This window comes from Neomonachus schauinslandi, chromosome 8 (assembly GCF_002201575.2).
Source record: "Neomonachus schauinslandi chromosome 8, ASM220157v2, whole genome shotgun sequence".
Classification (NCBI taxonomy): Eukaryota; Metazoa; Chordata; class Mammalia; order Carnivora; family Phocidae; genus Neomonachus; species Neomonachus schauinslandi.
Window position 1 is genome coordinate 103,623,075 of NC_058410.1, and position 21,078 is coordinate 103,644,152.

General features: G+C 45.4%; 1 protein-coding gene across 1 annotated transcript in view; it reads left to right on the top strand.

Annotated features, from left to right (window-relative positions):
* Positions 1 to 12,634: 12,634 nt before the first annotated feature.
* Positions 12,635 to 21,078, top strand: part of ADGRF5 (adhesion G protein-coupled receptor F5) — a 51,532-nt gene continuing 43,088 nt past the window's right edge. Inside the window, exons 1-2 of the mRNA XM_021691915.1 lie at positions 12,635 to 12,736; positions 19,520 to 19,574. Of these exons, the coding sequence (XP_021547590.1) occupies positions 12,635 to 12,736; positions 19,520 to 19,574 (157 nt within the window). The remainder of the gene's footprint in view (positions 12,737 to 19,519; positions 19,575 to 21,078) is intronic.

Below are 21,078 nucleotides of genomic sequence, written 5' to 3' on the forward strand. Positions count from 1 at the left end.
TTCTGCTGCCTGTGACAGGAGCAGACCCATCTCACACCTGCATGTGAGAATGCAGAGTTTTCCAGCTCCCCGACAATGGCAATGCCACACCCCTGACTTCTCTGCAGATACACTGGCTTGCTGTTCCTTGCGGAATTTTCAAAACCAGATTAGATGTTTTAGGTAAACAGGATGTGCTCTTCTAGTGCCAAATGATTATGGGGGCCATCCATTTTATTCCATGTCACTTTAACACATGTGTCCCAATCCCCAGAAAAAAAGGGAAGGCAGAAATACTAATTATCCTTTGCATGACCCGCCACTTTCTGGATTGATCTATGTATGGATAGACAATAAATCAGGGTTGTTTTTAAATCATAAAACGTGCCCCTAGAATCCTCTCCCCTCCCCACTGTCATCTCTCAATATAGTTCAAGCTCGTATGGCTCCTCCATGTCATGTTTGTGTCCTGTATAGAGAGCGCTAGGAGGGGCTCTCTCAGCTTACTTCCATGTCCCCGGTGCCCATGAGTTTCGGCATATAGTAGATACTACAGGAAGGCTTGATGACCAAAACATCTGCATGGGCTTTGGGTATGCTATGAATTCACAAGTTACTTACGCACTCGGCATTTCAACTCATATTGCATGATTCCAGTCCTGAAGGTTCAATAACTGACATCTCGCCTATTTCCTAAAAATCATCCCCCAAGTGAAACCTTCAAAGGCACAGTTTGGTGGAAGCATCTGTTCTGGGTAGACTTGCTAAGTGCTATGGAATTACCAAGGCAGAGAATCTTTTCCTTTAGTTAGCTTGCACTCTTTTTTTTTTCCTTAAAGATTTTATTTATTTATTTGAGAGAGAGAGAGAGAGCATGAGCTGGGGGAGAGGCAGAGGCAGGCTTCCCGCTGAGCAGGGAGCCCGATGTAGGGCTCAATCCCAGGACCCTGGGATCATGACCCGAGCCAAAGGCAGACGCTTAAACAACTGAGCCACACAGGTGCCCAAGTTAGCTTACACTCTTAATAGGAGGCAACACACAGGCATTGGGAATCTTAATAATAACTGGTAATATTTGCTGAGTGTTTATCACGTGCCATGCTGCTCAGTGCTTTACCGAAGTTGTTAGCTCAGTTAGTTGTTCCAATAACCTATACATCGGGTGCTATTATGGTGGCTGTTTTATGGATGAAGGGACACACAGTTGTAAGTAAGTTGCCCAAGGCACACAATGCCGGCAACTACTATAGTTGGCAGTCTGGCTTAAGAGTCATGCCTAATGACTATGCTATGCTACAACACTCACAAGGGCACTGCAGAAACATGCACACAATGGAGACAAGCAGGGTAGTCAGGAAAAAGATGCATCTCTGGAGGAGACAAGAAAAGCGGCAGTATGGTATAAAGATTAGGAGTCCAGACTTTGGCAACAGACTTAACTATTTTCCATGTGACCTGGGGTGTTTTATTTAATGTACTCATGCCTCAGTTTCTTCATCTGTAAAAGGGGGACCTTGATAGTTCTACCAATATAGGATTTAAGGATTAAATGAGCCAAGCGCTCACAGAGTGCTTAGTCTAATGCCTGGCCTGTAGCAAGAGCTTGATAAATGAGAGCAGTTGTTGCTGTTACTAAGGAAATAGCAAGACCCGAAATGAGTAAAGCTCAGAAAGGAGGACTAAGACATTTCAGTTGCCAAGAATGGTTTGAGAAGGAGCTGAGAGGCAGCAATCCATTCGACCAATATTTATGGTTAATATTTATGACACATTTTGCAGAAGAAGGCACAAGGAAAGCTTGTGAGTGGTCAGCCCACTCTGTATCCAAGTGTAGTGGAAGAAAAGTGTGGCAGGGCTGGGTTCACATTTAGGTTGTGGCGATCATGCTCGCCAGGTGAAGGAGCCCAAATAGTCCCCGGTCACTTGAGAACGTTTGAAGAATTTGAATGTGGTAGACAACAATCTATGGAAAACAGCATTCTAGGCAAATGGATTTGCTGATGGTGTGTTGGGTTATTGAGCAGGTGGGGGAAGGAGTGAGGAAGTCCATTCAAGAGATGGCTGCAATCATCCAGGTGTGGGGTGATCATGTCCAAACCAGGGTGGTGGCCAGGGGACAGCAGGCGGCAGCAGAGACAATGACAGGACTCAGTGGCTGGTTGAATTGCTGCTCCCAATCCTGCTTACTACCTGTGGCGTGAAACCAGAGAGCGAGGCTAGCCGTTGGCAAATCTGGGAAGAGCTGGGTTAGGAGGTAGTAGGGGACAGAAGAATGACAATCAGCCTTGGGTGAGCTGAATTTTGACCCAGGTGAGAATAGTATGGTTGGGGAGCCGCTTCTGATATGTAACAAAGAGATCAGGGTGGAAATTAAGCTTTGGGAATTCTCACGTAACTTGATAACGAAAAATATGGACGTGGGCAAGCTCCCTAAGAGAGAGGGTGTCAAGGGGGATGAACAAAGGACCCAGGACAGTTTCTGGCAGGCCCGTGATGGGGCTGTTGTGGATGAGAAATCATGGGAGGAGGAGGGAAAGGAGTAAAAATTGGAGTGATAAGAGACCCAGGAGGAAGGGGGTCGGGTGCCACAAAGGAAGAGGCACTAAGTGACTTCAGAAACCAAGAACCCAGGGAGGAGAAGGACTCTTGAAGAATAGCACTGACAAATATCAGACTGTTCAGATTAAAGAAATCTTGGAATGTTCATGACTTCTCAGGATATGTATTTTTGGGGAAAAAAATAGCTTTTCATTTTGAGTCGCACGCACACCTTATTCTTGAAGTCTAACAATCCCTGGAGGGGGGAATGAAAATTTCAGAGAAATGAAGTCACTGGCCAAAGATAGCAATGCCTTGTCTTAGGAGATGGAGGGGGTAAGGGCTCCTGAAAGCAGGAGACACAGAGGGCTAAGGTGGCCCTGCCAATTCTTAAAATGTTGGAATATTTTAAAACATGTTGTAAATTGCTGCCTTGAGCCCCTGGAATGCCCAGCGTGGCCCCCGCCCACCTCCACCTCCGCCACCCGGCCTGCAGACCCTCCCGCAGACGCCCTCACTATCCAGAATGACAGCCTCCAGGCCTCTGCATAGTGACCAGAGACTCTTCCAATTGGTCCATTATTATTATGGTTAATACTCCAGTATTCTTTTGCCGCTCACTTGCTGGAGGGTAGAACCACAGAACTGTAAGGCTTGCACCCATTCCCAAGCCCTCTGATGCTCTATCCAGCACAACAGCCAACCACAGGGCTACCCTCCCTCGAAACTGGAATGCACCCCTGGCATTGTTTTGCCGGGGCTTAGGGAAACCCCTCCACATGGTAAATGAAAGTAGCAAGATAGATGAGATAAGGGCCGACTTAGGAACTTCATGTTTTCATAAAGATGGCAATCTTTTGCTTAAAGCTTAAAACCCTCCAGGGATTTACAACAAGGGAAGAAGTATAAAAGGTTATCAACGCTGCACACATGTGCAGTGTGTTTTGGAAAACTTGACCCCATTGTGTACAAACAAATGTTCCTCTGTAATCTGAGAGTTCTGAGCCACCCTGACACAATGTTGTTGCAGGACCTTAGTTCAAGGCAAGGGAAAATTAAATAGAAAAAAAATTTTCAAGGCAGTCCTTTAATTGGCATTGTGGTTCGTGTTCGTGTTAAATAAATATTTAGCTTATCGTTCTGCATGTGCGAGGGATGAATCATCTAATTAAATAATGTCAGCAAAGATAAGTCTTATCACCTCTGCAGCTGAAAATACAGATCTATGAGGGCAGGCTCTTAAAGTTATACCTGAGGATTTTTAATCTGTAGTTCTACAATTCGGGAGGGAGGTTACCGATGGCACCCTGTGTCTCACGGAGATGAGCGAAGAGTAATAATCCCAGAAAGATTTGCAATAGGAGCCCTCCTGAAATCTGGTATTACCATTTAGTATCTACCATCAAAAGGAATCTGCTTTGAATTATTCTCCAGTCGTAGAATGATGCATGTTTATATCTAATTTCAGTCTCTCGCCTACTATTTTGATCAGAAGTACATGTTTAAAAGAATAGCTACGTGAATGTGTAGTCTGTACCCAGAACGTGCAAAGCAGGGAATAGGGAGACACGCCAGTGGCTTCTTTGAAAGGGGACAGTAGCTTGTCTTACTTAGCCAGTCACAGGCCAAGCTTTAGTAGGAGGCATTGTTCCCCTTGATAGAGTCCTCGCGTGCAACACAATTAGCTTCTTTCTTAAAAAGAAAGTCACACACATAACATCACTACTGAGTGTGACGGGAAAGCACAGCAGGTTACATTTGGGAAAAATCTCCACTCTCTCTTCCACCTTGCAACCAAATTTCTTAAGTTCTATACACTCACTGTCTCCATGCTCTCATCTCCCACTCACTGGACAACTGCCCAGTGCAGTGCAATGTGATTTCCTCCCCACTCACTCCAAGGAGAGTCCCCTTGCTGAGAACACATCATGTGTCCAAATCCAATGGGCAATCTCAGCCCCCTTCGTATGGTCCTTTCAGCACTGCTAGACATAACTGACCACGTTCTGCTTCTTGAAACCTGACCTTCCCTGGTTCCAGACTCTCTTCTAGCCCTGTTCCTTCCTGCCTCTCTGGTCTTTCACTCCCAAACGTCTTGGCTCAATCATCTTCTTTGACAGGACCTCTGGTTGTTGGAATTCTGTGGGCCTCAGTCCTAGGCTGTCACTCTACTCTCTCTGCTGGCTTCCTAATCAATCTTACTACTCCTGTGGTTGCAATTACTGTGCCTGCCCTGGCTTCTGCTCACCTCAGTAGCCCTCCCATATCCATCCCCTGCTTCCTTTTGGCATTCCAGCCACTCCAGTCCATTTGCAGCTCATTGAATGTGCCATGCATTTTTTTCTACCTCAGGGCCTTTGCACAAGATCTTTCTTCTGCCTGGAACCCTCACCCTCCTCTCCATCTGACCTCTCTTTTGTTTTCGGCTAATTCCAACTCACACTTCAGATTTCAGCCCCATTAAATACTTCCTCCAGGATACTGTCCACAGATCCCCAGGACTAGGTCATGTCCCTCTCTTGATAGGCTTTATTAGACAGTTCAGCACAGTGGTTAAAAGGGGCTCTGCAGTTACATTTCTCTGGTTCACATTCTGGCTCTGCCACTTACTACCTGTGTGATTTGGAGCAAAATATTTAACCATTCTGTGGCTCAGTTCATTTCATGTCATACTGTTCATTAGCTATCATACTAAACCCCTTGCACTGGAATTGCTGTGAGCGTTAAAAGATTTAATACAGTCAATGCTCAGCTTGGTGCCTGGCACATAGTAAGTGCTCAACCACGGATTACTGTTCTGATTACTCTCCTTGGTCACACTTTCACGGTCATAGTGAAACAATGAATTGTGTCACTGATTCTTCAATTGCTTATCTCTTCCATTAGACTCTAAGCTCCATGGAGATGGGGATCATTCTCTCGTTTTCTGTTGCTTCCTCTGCACGCAGCTGAGTGCCTGGCACTTAGCAGAGCTTAATAAACATGCAGTGAATGAATGGAGAAATGGATACATGAGTAAGGGAATAAATAGAATTGTTCCATGATGTACTTAGAACAATAAATACAATACAAGGAGGAAGGTTAAGGGCCTAGATTAAGAGCAGGTGTTCAGAGGAAGTAGAGACTATTTATAGCTGAACAGAACAAGGACCCTCCAACCAGGAGGCTGTATTTTGCCTTATCGTTGGGATAGAATTTGAATATGCGGTGATTTTCCTGAGTCCCAGGGGCAGGGAAAGATGGAGATTACCAAACCAAGTAAATGGCAGGATTATTTTGGTTTTGTCAAACACTGAAGAATAGTTTGACAATAGTAACTGCCCCTCCCCACTTCCAGGATTAATTCTCAAAGATTAGTTTTTGCATTTTTACTTTTGCATGAACACTGGAAAATCCCTTACCCTATTTTCAATTATGAAAAATCAACCCCCTTCGGTGGTGAAAATCTGTTCGATCCTTATTATATATGCTTGCTCTGGAATATAAAATCCAGGTCATGGAAGGCCTTGAGTTTCAATGAAAGCAATTGCTTCTATTCTAAAAGCAATGGGGAGCTGAACAGGGAATAGCATGTTAGAAGGGTGCTTCTGGAAGATTAATCCTGCATCCATGTAAAGCATGGGGCAGGAGGGAAAGAATGGAAGCCATTACAACAGTGCACGTGAGGGGCAATGAAGGCCTGAACCGTGTCGTAAGTCAGAGGTGGGTGGGATAAATACAAAAGAGAGTTATGGTTAGGCTCAGAAGTCTAAGTGAGGTTACCTTGCCTTTGAAATAAACGTGAGAAATTTTAGACTCTTTGAACGGTAATGGGACTTCCGAGGCCAGCTCCCATACTGAGTGCAGTCAATTCTCTACCTTTGCTGGTAACACAGTTGAGACCCTGAAAGATAAAGGGACTGGCCCCAGATCACACAACTGGTTAGTGGCAGAGTGAGGCTAGAACTCATAGTTCCAGTTGCCTAATCCAGTGTCCATATAGAGAAAGTTTTCCATTTATTCATATTGCTATCCCACCAGGAAGGCCTTGTAACCCAAAGGGTACCCCTAGTGGAATAGACTGCTTAGCTTATAATTTTGCCACTCCTGCCTGTCAGCTGTGTGGTCTTGGTGAGTTGCTCCTCCTTTTAGCTTTCCACTTCTGCTGCTGAAAAGTGGAGAGAATTGAGTGGTCCCACAGGATCATCGAGGGGGTTACATGACATAATCCTTGGAGAGAGCTTAGCGTCATGCCTGGAACAGAGTGAGCACCTCATAAATTACAGGAATCTATACTTGTCATCATCATCTTTGATGACAATTACTATCCACAATCTTTTCAGAAATGGCTTGCCTGACTGGAGGACATCATTATTATCTAGAATTTTAAGAATGCTCAGTTGGCCTCCTGAGTCCTGACTTTGAGGCTGACAGCCCTTTTCTCATCCGAAAAACTAGCGGGTGTGGGGAGTGGGGCAGTGCTGGAACTAGAGATGAATTCTAATTTGTTTTCCAATTCAGACAGTGTGTGTTTATGCTCTGTTCGGATACATCAATAATTCAGTTTTCATAAAGGCATACTCAGAATAAGCACTCAATAGATGTTGAGCAGTAGACAAGAGGGCCATACTCACCCTTTTTAAATAAAAAATAGGGGGGGTATCATTTTTATTGCATTCTAATTAGTTTTCCAGGGCTGCCATAACAAAGTCCCACAGACTGGGTGGTATAAACAACAGAAATCTATTCTCTCACAGTCCTGGAGGTTAGAATTGGAGATCAATACATCAGCAGGGGTGATTTCTTCAGAGGCCTCTCTCCTGGGCTGGTAGATTGTCATCTTCCTCTGGGATCTTCCCATGGTCCTTCCTCTGTGTCTGTCCGTGTCCTAGTCTCCTCTTCTTATAAGGCCACTGGTCATATGGGATGAGGGCCCCCTGTAATGACCCCATTTTAATTTAATTACCTTTTTAAAGACCTATCTTCAAATAAGATCACATTCTGAGGTACTGAGGGTATCAATTTTGGAGGGACACAGCTCGGCCCACAATAAATTACAATGATGACCAGGCCCTTTTGTGCTTCGTGGGCATGATCTCCAACGTCTATAGCAATGCTACAGGGCGGGTGCTGTCATCCTCGTCATTCCTATTAGCAGACAGAGGCTCGTTGGGGCGAAGTGTCTCACCATAGTTAGTGGTGAAGCTTGAATCAGAACACAAGCCCATTTCGCTTCAAAGCTGATGCTCCTTCCCCTCCAGTCTACTACAGGAAGGAGGGAATCACCTGAGCCCTAATGCCACCACGTTCTCTTTCCAAGTCACAGCAAAAATAGCTCTGCCTTCTTTGGGGCCAGTCATTGTTCGGGAGAACAATGCCCTCCTGGGGACCACGGCTGAGCCTATGTCACGGTGGTTGGGCAAGCTGCTCAAGGGAACTCCCACGAGGGGCACAAGGGACTGCTAAACCTCACCCTTTCAGCTCCTTTGTTCCCTCTGCTGATGCTGTTCTCCTTCTCCTGAGGTTCTCTTTTCTTTCACCATTACACATGAAAGCATCGCTCATCCTTTAGAGTCTGGCCACGGACCCTGGTCACTCCCAAACTCACCCACTTTCCCCCCATCCTCAGCTCCAGGCATGCTTATCACCTGCACACTGCGGCTCACTTGGGAGACAGGCCCACTTGGGGGTGAATCTGGCTCTGTTCCTTCCTAGCTGTGTGTCCTGGGTGAATTCCGCAACCTCTCTGGGCCTTCGTTTTCTCGTCTATGAATTAGGATAAAAATACCTACATCACAGGGCCATTGTGAGAGGCAGACTAAGTGAGTTAACCTATTTACTGCACTTAGCACCGTGCCTGGTATATAGTAGACATTCAATACATAGTGGTTTTTACGTTGATGTTTTTCAGTCTATGTTTGGCGCCTTTCCAATGAGACTGAGAGCTTCTTGGGGGCAAGGACCATGACTCATTTCAATTTGTGATGGCAGAGCACAATTTTGGGGCTGTAGAAAACACGGTATTTGTCAGCGCCTAAGTGTGCAACATATTTGAGGCATGAAATACAATCTCAAGTAACAGCCTCTGCTCTTGGATTTTATCAGAAACTATTGAGTAGCGGGTGTCTGGGTGGCTCAGTCTCTTAAGCATCTTGATTTTGGCTCAGGTCATGATCTCAGGGTCCTGAGATCGAGCCCCACGTTGGGCTCCATGCTGAGCATGGAGCCTGCTTAAGATACTCTTTTTTTCTCCCTCTGCCCGTCCCCACTCCCGCGGGTGCGTGCTCTCTCTCTCTCTCAAAGCAAACAAACAAACATCACCTCGGAGCCCACACTTCCATTAATCCATTCATTTATTCACCACTGACTGATTGCTTCCTAAATGCATCCCCTCAAGCTTCTGTTTCTACATGGTTTCTTTAGTAGAAAGAGCTATAGGCTGGTGATGGAAGGTACTAGAGTGCAGGGGAATGTGGAAGGAGCAATAGATTGCTGAAAATACAGGTCTGCAGACCTCAGACTTCCCTATGCATCAGAAACAGCTTGGGTGGATATAGAATTTTGGCTCCCATCCCCCAGAAGTTCTAATTTAATTGCTCTAGGGTGATTTTAAAACAACAAACAAGCAAATGGAAAAAAGAAAAATAAGAAACTCCCCAGGTGATGGTTCTGGTGTGCAGCCAGGGATAAGAACCCCAGGAGAAGATGATGCACAAATACCCCAGGGGACTTTTTTCTTTAGGCAATGCTAAGGGGAGGGACTGCGTGCTAGGCTAAAGTAGGGAGCAGAGCCCTGAGCAGGAGGCAGGAGGAGGCACCAGCTCAGAGACTGAGCAAGTGTGGGTTCACATTGTCACCTCGCCTTCCTCCTCCCCAAGAGGAGCCAGGAAAGTATCTAGGCTAAGAGTCCCCAGGGGAGAGGGGCTAAGGATACCAGAGGGCATGAAAAGGCAGAGCTGTGTAGAGCTTAGGAAATAAATCATTTCCAGAATGAATCCCACAATTGCCCTACTTAGATGGAGCTGGAAATCACAACTTGATGATAACATTGGGGCACCAGACCTCACAGTCGTGGCCATTTTGTGAATATGCTTCTAACCTTGCAAAGGCATGCGAGCTCATTTGCTCCTCTTCACCGCGAAACCCCCCCCCCGCCCCACCCCCCACCTTGCCAATAAAGTCTGGGCAGGTCAGGCCTGATGGAGGGTTTCCAGGAGAGCAGTTGATTTGGAGCACTGGTGGTACCTAAGATCCAGGAGAACAGTTCCCTGGTCTGTTTCAGGCCAGGTTCACAATGGCGGTCCTGACGCATAATCACTCTGCAAGAGAATGTCCTTATAAGACTGCTTCAGGGAAGCCAGACCCCCACCCTGCAAATGCAGTGCTGCTGGGAATCCGGAGGACTTATTCCTGGCATTTGATGTCGGGACGCTTGATTTCCCTCTCCCTGTCTTCTAACTTCACAGACAGGAAAATAGAGCCAGAGAAGATCCGGAAGTTGCTCATCACCCCGGGGTTTGTACTGTGTATGAGATCATATTTCCCAGCTTTTTCTAAGACAGAGCTGGCTCATTCATGCTGGTGAGTTTTAGTAGAGAATATCCACGATTTAAAATTTAAAAAAAGAAAGAAATTGAGAACGACATCAGATAATTTTCTTTCTTCTCTGCCTGTTTGTCTCTGTGTTTCTTGGCAGTTGTCTGCCATTTAATCCAGGAATGCAGAGTGAATATGAACTTCAAAGGGATTTACAATTAAAGGGACCCTCCTGAAGATATATTGCCTTGAATCTGGGGTTCTACTCCCTGCCTTTAATTGGGTGAATTTGGATTTTTTTTTTCACCATTAGCCAAGTTAAACAGCCTCCATTGGCTCCTCATGGATGAGAATAGCTGTGAGCTGAGGGTTAATGAAAGATTACTGATATAGGTAAAGGCAGTTTGTCTTCAGGTATCTCCCAAAATGTAGGAACCCCAAAAGCTGCACTGATCTCAGTTGGTGTCACTGTTCTGATTGGCCAGGCCACAGGTATGACAAAACAAACTGGTTGTCAAATATTTTTAATATTACCTTTCCATCAACATGGTAGCATTCTTCTTTCAAGTGGAGAACCCACCCTTACCCTTACTGTGGAAGCAATGACTGGGTCCCTGTTCTCATTCTCCTGCATCCAGAGAACATTCCCTTCCCCACAGTGGGGTTCCCGCTACATCTCTATTGACTTGTGAGTTTGTTGTCACTAAGCAGGTCAACAGAGAGAAGAGTGTTAATTTCATCAAGAACTGTCCCTAGGGAAGCTGCAGGAAGATGGAGACAGTGGGCAGTATTGGCCATTGGCCTAGATACCAAAAGGACCAGACATGGCCATTTGGGGACATTATAATTCTTGCTAATTCTGACCCCAAGGCCACCACTGGGAAGTGGTGGAAAGGATATAGAGTTAGCTCTAGTCCCTCTAACACCTGGGTCCCTCCTTGGCTGTCACAGGTCAAGGGAGGCTCATTAACCATTCAGTTACTACATCTCATCCCCTAGATTAACTGCCTCTATCTGGAAGCAGCTAGTCGAGTGCACTAAGGTGGGGTCTGAAAAGGTTAAATTCTCTCCTAAGTACCCAATTCATCCCAAGAGCAGTTGTTATCACCAGGCTCAGTCTGCTCAATATCTACAAAAGCCTGTTCCCTTTGAACAAAGAATCGGTTGCTACGATTGCCCTACAGCAGATGCATCTGGTTGAGATATCTATTCTCGTAACCCAAATTGCAAAGCATTTTCCAAAAGCCATTGAGTTGCAGAATTTTAAAAATGTATTTTGATTGCCAGATCTACAAATTGGGTCAGTTTTCCAGGGCCTTATGCTTCCCTTTTTTCCACTGGGGAAGAGAAAAAGAAGGCAGCCAGCAGCTGGTGATTGGAACACAATTCTCCCTGGCATGTAAGTCTTGGCTACCATCTGTGTGTTATCCTGGCCACGGTCCCCTGGCATTCGCTGCAACGCCTGGGCCGAGGCCTGCCCTTCCTGATGGCTGCCCTCTGGATTCCACTAACAACCAGCATGAAACACTGCAGCTTGCACCCCTGTGGCTCTTCATGGTTTTTAATCATCTGAGCTTCAGGAAAGTCTGTGAGAAAATAAGAGAAGGTATCCCCGTTTCTCAGATGGGGAGTATCGGGCTCAGCGAAGATACGTGACTTACCCAAGGATACACAGCTTATGGTGATCTTGGATCTTAATCTGTATCTTCTGCCTCTTGATCTACTACTCTTTTCACGAAAACTCACGGCCGTAAAAAAGTCAGTGAGGAAAGGAATCGGTACGAAGTGGTTTGTCTGGGTCCTCAGACCCGAGTGGGTTGGAATGATGCAATCTGATACTCGACTTTTTAAATGCAGCAATGATTAATCGAGTCACCAAAAAACTTCATCTTAATCACCCAGCATTATAAAGAGGTAGCTATCAAAAATCAGTGCATAAGATGGGACACATTATATGAATATTCCATGTTATGCACTCTATTACTATAAAAGACTATAAAATACAACATATTTTTATGACTAAGTCCAGGATTTTTCATACTAATGAGTCATAGCCCATTAATATGCATCATAAAGTCAATTTTAATGGGTTGTTACCAGAATTAGAAACAAAAATAGGGTAAGATAGGATAGGATCGAATTGAAAAAATCAGAATGTGACGTATGTAGCAAAGGTAAGTATTGTCCTCTGAATCCTTCTGTTTATTTATTATGTGTACTGGATCACGATGTTTGAAGTATTTCTTGCTCAGTGGTCTTTCTCTTTTTCCTGCTCTGCCCTCTCCCCTCTTTCTCCTTTCTCTTTCGTTCCCTCTCTACTTCTCTAAGTATGTAGGAAAGGTACCCAAACATCTGCTACCATTGTCCTCCGTACAGGGCCGTCCCCAACCCCCATCCTTCCCGACCTGATCATTTACTCAGCCCCAGGTCTGGAGCAGAGACTGTTCTCTACAGTTGATACCTTCATGCTCCTTCCGTTCTCCTCTTTTTGTCGTGTGACCTTCGAAACGAGGTTTGCTAGTTCTCTCTATGTTTGATAAACAGATTCTATCTCTAAACTATCATATTTACATTTCAGGCAAAGCAACTCAATCCTAAAGAAATGAAATCCCCAAGGAGAACCACATTGTGCTTCATGATTTTTGTGATTTATTTTTCCCAAGCTACATTGAACTTGAATTTAGAGTCTATTGTTCATCCCTTGGTGAGTACACCCATGTCTGCTATATTTTTCCTTGTCAAATTTTTCTGATTTCCTGGGAATGTCACAGACAGAAATTGCTTTAAAAAAATTTTTTTAGGGCCTTTGAGAAAATGTTGCAAATGTGGGGGAGGGGGTGAACATATACGGATATCAGTGTGTCTACCAGGCTACCACTTAGCATACTCTGACATCAGTGGTGGTCAAGGGAACATCCCCCAGCCTCCCACCTTAACTAAATGGCCACCTTTAAGTCTGAAATTCCACTCTGAAGCTGACAACAATGACTAAAAGGCAGATTGTGAGGACTGGGCAGGACGCGCGTTCTCAAAGGATTCATTTAAACTTGAGCTTCAGGGAGCGCCTGGGTGGCTCAGTGGTTAAGCCTCTGCCTTTGGCTTGGGTCATGATCCCAGAGTCCTGGGATCGAGCCCCGCATCAGGCTCCCTGCTCAGCAGAGAGTTGGCTTCTTCCTCTCCCACTCCCCCTGCTTGTATTCCCTTTCTCGCTGTCTCTCTATCAAATAAATAAATAAATAAATAAAAATAAATAAACTTGAGCATCAGACTAGAACACATTTCAGAAGGTGTGTGTGTGTGTGTGTCACAATCACAGACTGATAGAGTTCAAGGTGCCATAGATTTAAACTTTTTGCTGACAGATTATAAGATGGTTTTGTTTTGGCTTTGGGAAGTTCATAGGAAATTAGCTTAACGAAAGAGGGTGATAGATACTCCCTTACTCCTTATAAGAATTATTACCTATTCTTTCCTGGGGCCACCCCAGGCACCAGAGACAGGGCATGTTCCTGGTTATGAAATCTTGGGAAACTGATGGAATCCTGTGTCTCCGTTTCTTCACTTGCAGAATGATGATAATAGTGCTGATTTCCTGATTGCTAGGAGAATTAGATTAGTTAATATTTGTGAGACGCCTTAGAATAGTGCCTGGCACACAAGTTTTTTGCTATTATTATTTATTTGTCCCACTGTAATGGCATCTTTTGCTACCAATTTTTAAAAAAGATATCTAAGTGCTATTTTATTCTGTCACTATTATTGGTGCTTTATTGGTACTTTTTGGCATTATAGAATGTCACTTTTTGCTCTGCTTTGTACTTTTTAATTTCAATTCTTTGTCATCTATTCCGAGGATCAATCCTGGTTTTTTGGTAAGATAATTATTTATTTATTTACTTATTTAGAGCGTGAGCAGGGGGAGGGACAAAGGGAGAGGGAGAGAGAATCTCAAGCAGACACTGCACTCAGTCCCGACTCGGGGCTCGATCTCATGACCCTGAGATCATGACCTGAGCAGAGACCAAGAGTCCGACGCTCAATGGACTGAGCCACCCAGACGCCTCCAATCCTGTTTTTATATTTGTGTTTGCCTGATCTTTGTTCGTTGTTTTTTGTTTAGGCTTTAATGTAGCACTTTGTGTTAATGGTTTTCTTATAAACAACATGTGCTTGAAGTTTTTTTTTTCTTTTAAACCAAATCTGAGTAAATCTGACTTTGATTAGGGGAGCATAAATGTATTCACATTTAATGTCATATATAAGAAGCTTGATCTTACTTTCAGGATTTTCTTTTATGACTTCATGCACTTCCTTCCTCTTTTCTGTTTTCGTATCTTTCATTTGACCTCGGTTTTCTTTGTCTTTTTCATTATTTCTCTCATGACTCAGGAGCTATATACCGTGTGTCTCTTCTCCCAAACTCCATTGTGGGCTTCACCTTGTGTGACCATATGCGGCAGCTTGCTCAGATACATAGGAGAGAAACACACTTCCTGTGAATCCGCAGGGTCAGTGTAGAGCTCTAGTTACTCAGGCCTGTGGGGTGAAAGCTTGAGCATGAGATGATCTCAGCGGTGGGGTCGGCTGTACCTCTGTTCCAGACATGGCTGCAACTGTGCCCTCCCGCTGTGCCAGTGTGGTCCTCCCTGTGGTGGCCCTTACAAAGCCCTTCCATCTGCCTAGGGGCAGAGGCTGGTCCAGGGATAAACCAGTGACTTCCCAAAGCTGCTGGTGGAGTTCAGACTCCATCTTCCTGGAAACTCCCACCACAACCCCAAAGGGCCCCACTTTTCCTCTCTAGATCTGCCTTTGAGATACAATATCTTCATACAACCCAAAGACAGAAGACCCCCTCATTAGAGAGATGAACTTGAACCTCCCTCATCAGCTTATCCTGCCCTAAGCTGCTGCTCAGTTCCCAAGGCTGACCTTCTACCGTTTTAAATGCAACATGTGGTAATGAGCTTTTAAAAACTTGTGGTAAACATGCACACAATTTACCATCTTAACCATTTTTAAGTATAGAGTTCAGTAGTCTTAAATAGATCCACATTACCATACAACCCATCTGCAGAACTTTCTCACCTTGCAAAACTGAAAATCAGGGGCACCTGGGTGGCTCAGTTGGTTTAGCATCTGCCTTTGGCTCAGGTCATGATCCCAGGGTCCTGGGATCGAGCCCCGCATCAGGCTCCCTGCTCAGCGGTGAGCCTGCTTCTCCCTCTCCTCCCTGCTTGTGCCCTCTCTCGCTATCCCTGTCGCTATCTCTCTCTCACAAATAAATAAATAAAATCTTCAAAAAAATTCCTGAAAATCAATATCTATTGAACAACCCCTTCTCATTTCTCCCTTCCCCCAACTCCTGGCAACCTCTATTCTACTTTCTCTCTATGACTTCGACTACTTTAAGTCCCTCATATAAGTAGAATCATACAGTGTTTGCCCTTACATGACTGATTTCACTTAGCATAATGTCCTAAAAATTTACCTATGTGGTAATAGGCATGAGAATTTCCTTCCTTTCTTAAGTCTGAATAATGATCCATTGTACGTATATCCCACGTTTTGTTTATCCATTATCCATTCATGGACACTTGGGTTGCTTTCTAGACTATTCTGAATAATGATGCAGCTCTGAGCATGCGTGCACAAATATAGGGTGACGGGCTTTAAAAGTGTGGTAATGTAGCTTCTCAAACTTCAGTGTGTGCATTAACCCATCTGCACGCCATATTAAGATGCAGATTTCAACTCAGGAAGTCTGGGGTGGGGCCTAGATGTGGCCTTTCTGACAGGCTGCCCTTGTTCTTGCTCCAGTGATGGCTCTTTGAGCGGCAAGGCTGTGGACCCTCAACCTCAGCATCATGGCTGAGTCTGAAGCCCGGCTCTGTTAGCTTTGGAAATTTCTTCATCAAGTTTCTTCATCTCCCTGACCCTGTCTCCTCTACATGCTGTGAGAATAAATAGTATCTCCTTCACTGGTTTGTCGTGAGAGTTAGACGTTCTCATACACGAACGTACGCACAGTGACTAGCACAGAGCAAGAACGTCGTATTTGGGGAGTTACTTTCACTGTGCTAGTACAAATAAACCTGGGTTAGTACACCTTTGTGAGGAGACATCCTGCCGAGAGCTTTGCTGAGACAATTATCTAACCGGAGGCAAAGATGGTAAATCGGGGATTCCAAGAAAAAGAGGAGTGAGTGACAGGGCCTTGGTGAGGAGGAGTGAGATCTGGCAACCTCCGGGGGCCTACCGTGACCACCTTGCTTGTCATCCTGTTCCCTGGGATTATGTTTTCTACCCATAAAATGCCACCTCTCATTCCTGATGGATTGTCCATGCCCACCTCAGGCCCCCTCTCCACCCCCCATACACAATTATTTGAAAGTCATCATGTCCAAAAGGTGGGGCATTTCCTGGAATTGGTGACCTTGGGTCTTCCAGCTGAGGCTTGGCCATAAGGAAATCCCCTTTGGACAGAGGTGGCCATTGTCCTCAGCTACTCATCTGGGTACCTCTACGTGGACAAGTAGAGGGAGGCCCCCTGGAGTTTCTGTTTTCTTGTCTGAAGTACATACTTCATTTGGCAAGACCTATGCTCCCCTGTGAGTTCTCCTCAGCACCCAATGTTTAAGAGAAAAGGCAAGTGCCAGAGTCACAAAGGTCCCTGAACTGAGGTCACATGAGGACTCAGAAGGGCAAGGATGGCCTCTGGTGAGCCCCACACTGGCTGGACACGCACCACTGCCAGAAACTGTCCAAGCCTCTGGTGTGCCTCAGGACATTACCTTCCATAATGTAAGACACTGAGCCTGAGAGTGAGTGAATGACTTTTCCAACTACAAAGCAGAGAAGGTGCTGGGATTTGGGGCTGGGTAAGACTAGCATTTGCCTTGTTGAACTCCAGGCCGCATGACCTGGCAGCCCCTCTTTTTGTACCTTCTCAAATCTGGCAGGGCCAAGGGTATTCACCATCATCACCACCACCACTAGGGAACTCATCAGAGACTTGATCACTTTCAGTGTTTTTCCTCCATTTTCCCCAAAGGTTGCAGGGCTTAAAATAAACAAATAGGTTATTCTCACAAGAAGATGTGCATCCTTACTGGACAACAGGGCACTAGGTGATAGAGCTGCAGGAGTGCACTTTGCAGAGATGTCCCCTGACACTGACAGATAATCACCATCAGGATGCAGAAAATAGCTAAAAAGTAGCATTTCTCGAAAGATGGCCTCATGTTCAAAAGGCGGTGAAGAGTGGATGGAGAAGCCTTCCTGGTGGCTCCCCCACTCCCTGCCCCCGGCCCCCAGGGAGGATGGATGCAGGAATGCAGCGGAAGACCCTTTCCTTCTGCCTAGGCACAGAGCCAAAGCAGGCTCCAGGGGAAGCTGGATAGGAACAAGCCCTATGCATTGACTTTGCTCCTTCTTGGTTCCTGTGTATTTAAGTATGGCTAAAATAAGCCCACTGCAAACAAAATAGCATCTGGGCTTCTAAAATTCCAATTGTCATGCATCATTCCTCTCTTTGTTGCTTCAGGAACATTTATGAACTGTCAGGTACACGGCCCCTCTGCAGATTCTTATGGATATAAAAACTGTCATCGAAAGGAAGGAGGGGATAGGAGGAGGCAACAGAGAAAGAGAAAGGGTGCTGAGTAAGAGACACTGGGGCACTGAGACAGACCCAGTTTCCTGGGGTATCTCCTGATAAGATCACTCCTTGCCTGTATGGACAAGTGCAGACTCTGGAGCCAGGCTAACTGAGTCTGAGTCCTGGTTCTGCCCTTAAAGGCTGCGTGAGCTTAGACAAGTCATTTAACTTCTCTGCAACTGTGCTTTCTCATCAGTGAAATGTGGGTAATAATAGTGTCTATGTCTTAGACAGTCATGAGGATTAAATACCTAAGCACACATCAAGTACTTAACAGTGCCTGGCACAGAGGTATTGGATATCTCTCAAGAATTATTATTTTGGGGGCTCCTGGTTGGCTCAGTCGATTAAGCATCTGCCTTTGGCTCAGGTCATGATCCCAGGGTCCTCGGATCGAGTCCTGCATCGGGGTCTCTGCTCAGCAGGGAGCCTGCTTCTCCCTCTCCCTCTGCCACTACCCCCTGCTTGTACACTGTTTCTCTCAAATAAATAAATAAATAAAATCCTTAAAAAGAGAATTATTATTTTTATCATCGTTATGATGAGAGATAACTAGAAACTAATGGTAGACATCACAGATGGTAGAATGAGCTCAGACTCAGGTGGTGTTCATAAGTATTTTTGGAGTTCGTGGTAAGGGACACACCCCAAAGGGTAGGGGATATCTGGCTCTTCTATTGAACCTTGAAGGGAGTTTGCATTGAGAAGCACATCCTAGCAGAGATGAGCTAGGAAGCCCAGATCAGGTCAAGGTCTGGTTACCAGCTGCAGAATTGGCAGTGATCCTAATAGCAAAGCCAGTCAAAGTCAGTTCTTAAACAAAGAAGTTGCATGATACCAGGGGAAGAGCTTCATAGAGACGAAGTAAATGGCAGTGTTCGGACAAAGCGGTCCATGTGAATGGTGCCCCTGGAACAGTGTGATGCTTGGTCCCAGAATAGCACTTACTATGTTACCAGAATATTCTCAGTGCTTTACATTTGTTAATCATTTGATCTTTCTGACAACCTCGTGAGGTAGCCTATTTTTATCCCTACATTATAAAGGAGTGCTGCAGCACAGAGAGGTTAAATAACTTGCCCCAGGTCACACAGCCATTTTATAGCAGAGCTAGGATTTGAACTCAATGCCTGCAGAGTCCTTGCTCTTAACTATTATCCTATATGATACAATTCAACTTTATTAGAGACTAACTATGTGTCACATGACAGTTCATTTAATTCTCATAAACGTTCTATGGGGCCACTAACATTATTCTATTTTACTGAAAAGAGAACTGAGGCTCAGAGAGAAGTTCCTGAAGGTCACATAGCTTGTACCCAGCCTTGTACCCAGGCAGTCCGACTCTAGAGCTAGCTCTCAAAGCCCCTGCCACAGGAAGCAGCAATAGAACCATCCAGGAGAAAAAGGACCAAAGGAGGAGAAAAGGATTTCTAAGCATGCACAATCTAAACAGCTAATGCAGCAGAAAGATTGGGGTGGGGACAGGCTGAGTGCTTGTCTAAAAGGTCACTGGAATGACTCAGTCTGAGGCAGAGAGCACAAGTTAAGAACACCATAATTATTTGTATTTCTTGACCTGACTCAAACTGCAGGAACTTGCAGAGACTTAGATATGGTGATCTAGGGCTTGGCTCCTGGGTCTAGAGAGTGGTCTCTAAAACGTGAACACCAGTGCACATTATAGAGTACCTGCCATCCACAGGGCACGATGGTGCTCGCTGGGATCCGAAGCCCTCAGCTCAGCTCTGACATTTTGGGGCATGTGAGGAGAAAGCCATGGAGAAAAGGCATCTCTAACGCTGACAGTTTCCTAAAACATTCTTTCAGATTCTCCGTGAACATGAACCAGCAGGGAAGGAGCTACTAAGGCAAAAACGAGCAGGTATGTAACCTCTTTGCTTGGCAGTTTCTTCTAGCAAGTCTGATCAAATGACATTTGCTGTAACTTTTCAAACCCTGCGATCCACGTAATTCAGTCTCCAGGCGCATCAAGGTTTGATTTCTAGAAGTAATTACAAGGGAACTCCATTCCCTACTCTACCTAGTAACATTTGGTGGATCTTAGCAACACATTAGCCCCTCACTTCCCCCTTCACCTCTCTCCGCAGATCCCGAAGAGTCTGTTCCCAATGGCTCTCTCCTCAGCTCCCTACTTCCTCATGGTAACCTTTCAAAAACACCAATCTGATTCCACTATTTCCTTGCATAAAATCTTTTACGGGCTCCCAGTTGCCTTGGAGAGAAAATCCAATCACCTGCTCGAGTCTTACCAGACGCTGCATGATCTTCCCACTTGTTCTCCTTCTGTTTCCTTTCACATGGTTGCTGCCCCACCCACCACCCCACTTTGTTGTCTGGGGGACTCCAACCTAAGTCTCCATTCACTCGGACTCCTGCCATGTAAGGCTTTCCATTGATGCCCCAGACAGGGAGGGGTTGCTTCTCTGGGTTCCCACTGCCCTTGTTACATTCCCAGAGCATAAGATTTGTCTCAGTGCATTATAATTATTTTACTTCCTGTTTGTCATCCCCAGGAGACAGGAGTTCTCTCGAGCCCTCTTCATCCCTGTAGCCCAGCATCGAGCCCAGTTTCTCAGTAAATGAGTGAACAAATAAAGAGAATGTATGTCCCTGTCACAGCTGCCCCTTTGTGAGTTGAGGATACGTTCCTATCGCGAAAAGTCCTCTGCCTTAGTGTCTATACCAACTCTGGAGAAGGTAGAACTTCTTAACCTTTAGGATTATGACTGAATCGTGTCCAAGCATGCCGTGGCTTGGTCTGTTCCGTTTTGTGGTCCACAAGGGTCAAGAAGCTGCCAAAGATAGCGGGCTTTCCCTGAGGCCAGCATAAACGTGTCCATCCATTAGAGCCTTCCAGAAGGGCAACCAGCTCCAACTTTGCCCATTGCTTGAAATGACAATTTGATCATATTTTATTGAGGTCTCAAAATGTTCATTGGAAGGTCATACTTTCATTTTTTTCTTCTTTTGCCTTTCTTTTCTTTCTTTTCTGCTTTAGCTTTGTTTTATATCCTTACAGACCCTCGCTCTCCCACTCCCCTCCTTCCCTGAAGCGATCTGAAGCACACAGACAGCACTTTCCGTGCTTTTAAACAAGCATCAGGACATCGACTCCAGTCCCTGAGTCCTCTTGCAGGCTGTGATAGGAACAGAGCTGGAGATGTCCCTGTTCGGTATTCTGAAAGACTTTTCTTTTTAAAATCAGACTGTTTGTGGGTGAGTTCTAGCTCCAGGCTTCTGCCAGGCTCTTGCTGGCCTCAGACTTCCAGCTTCCTCGGGGACAGTTGGTGACTGTAGAGTTATAAAAGGAACGTCTTCCTGCCCTTCCGGGCCCGGCTGCTTATGACCCGTGGTGACACTGTTAG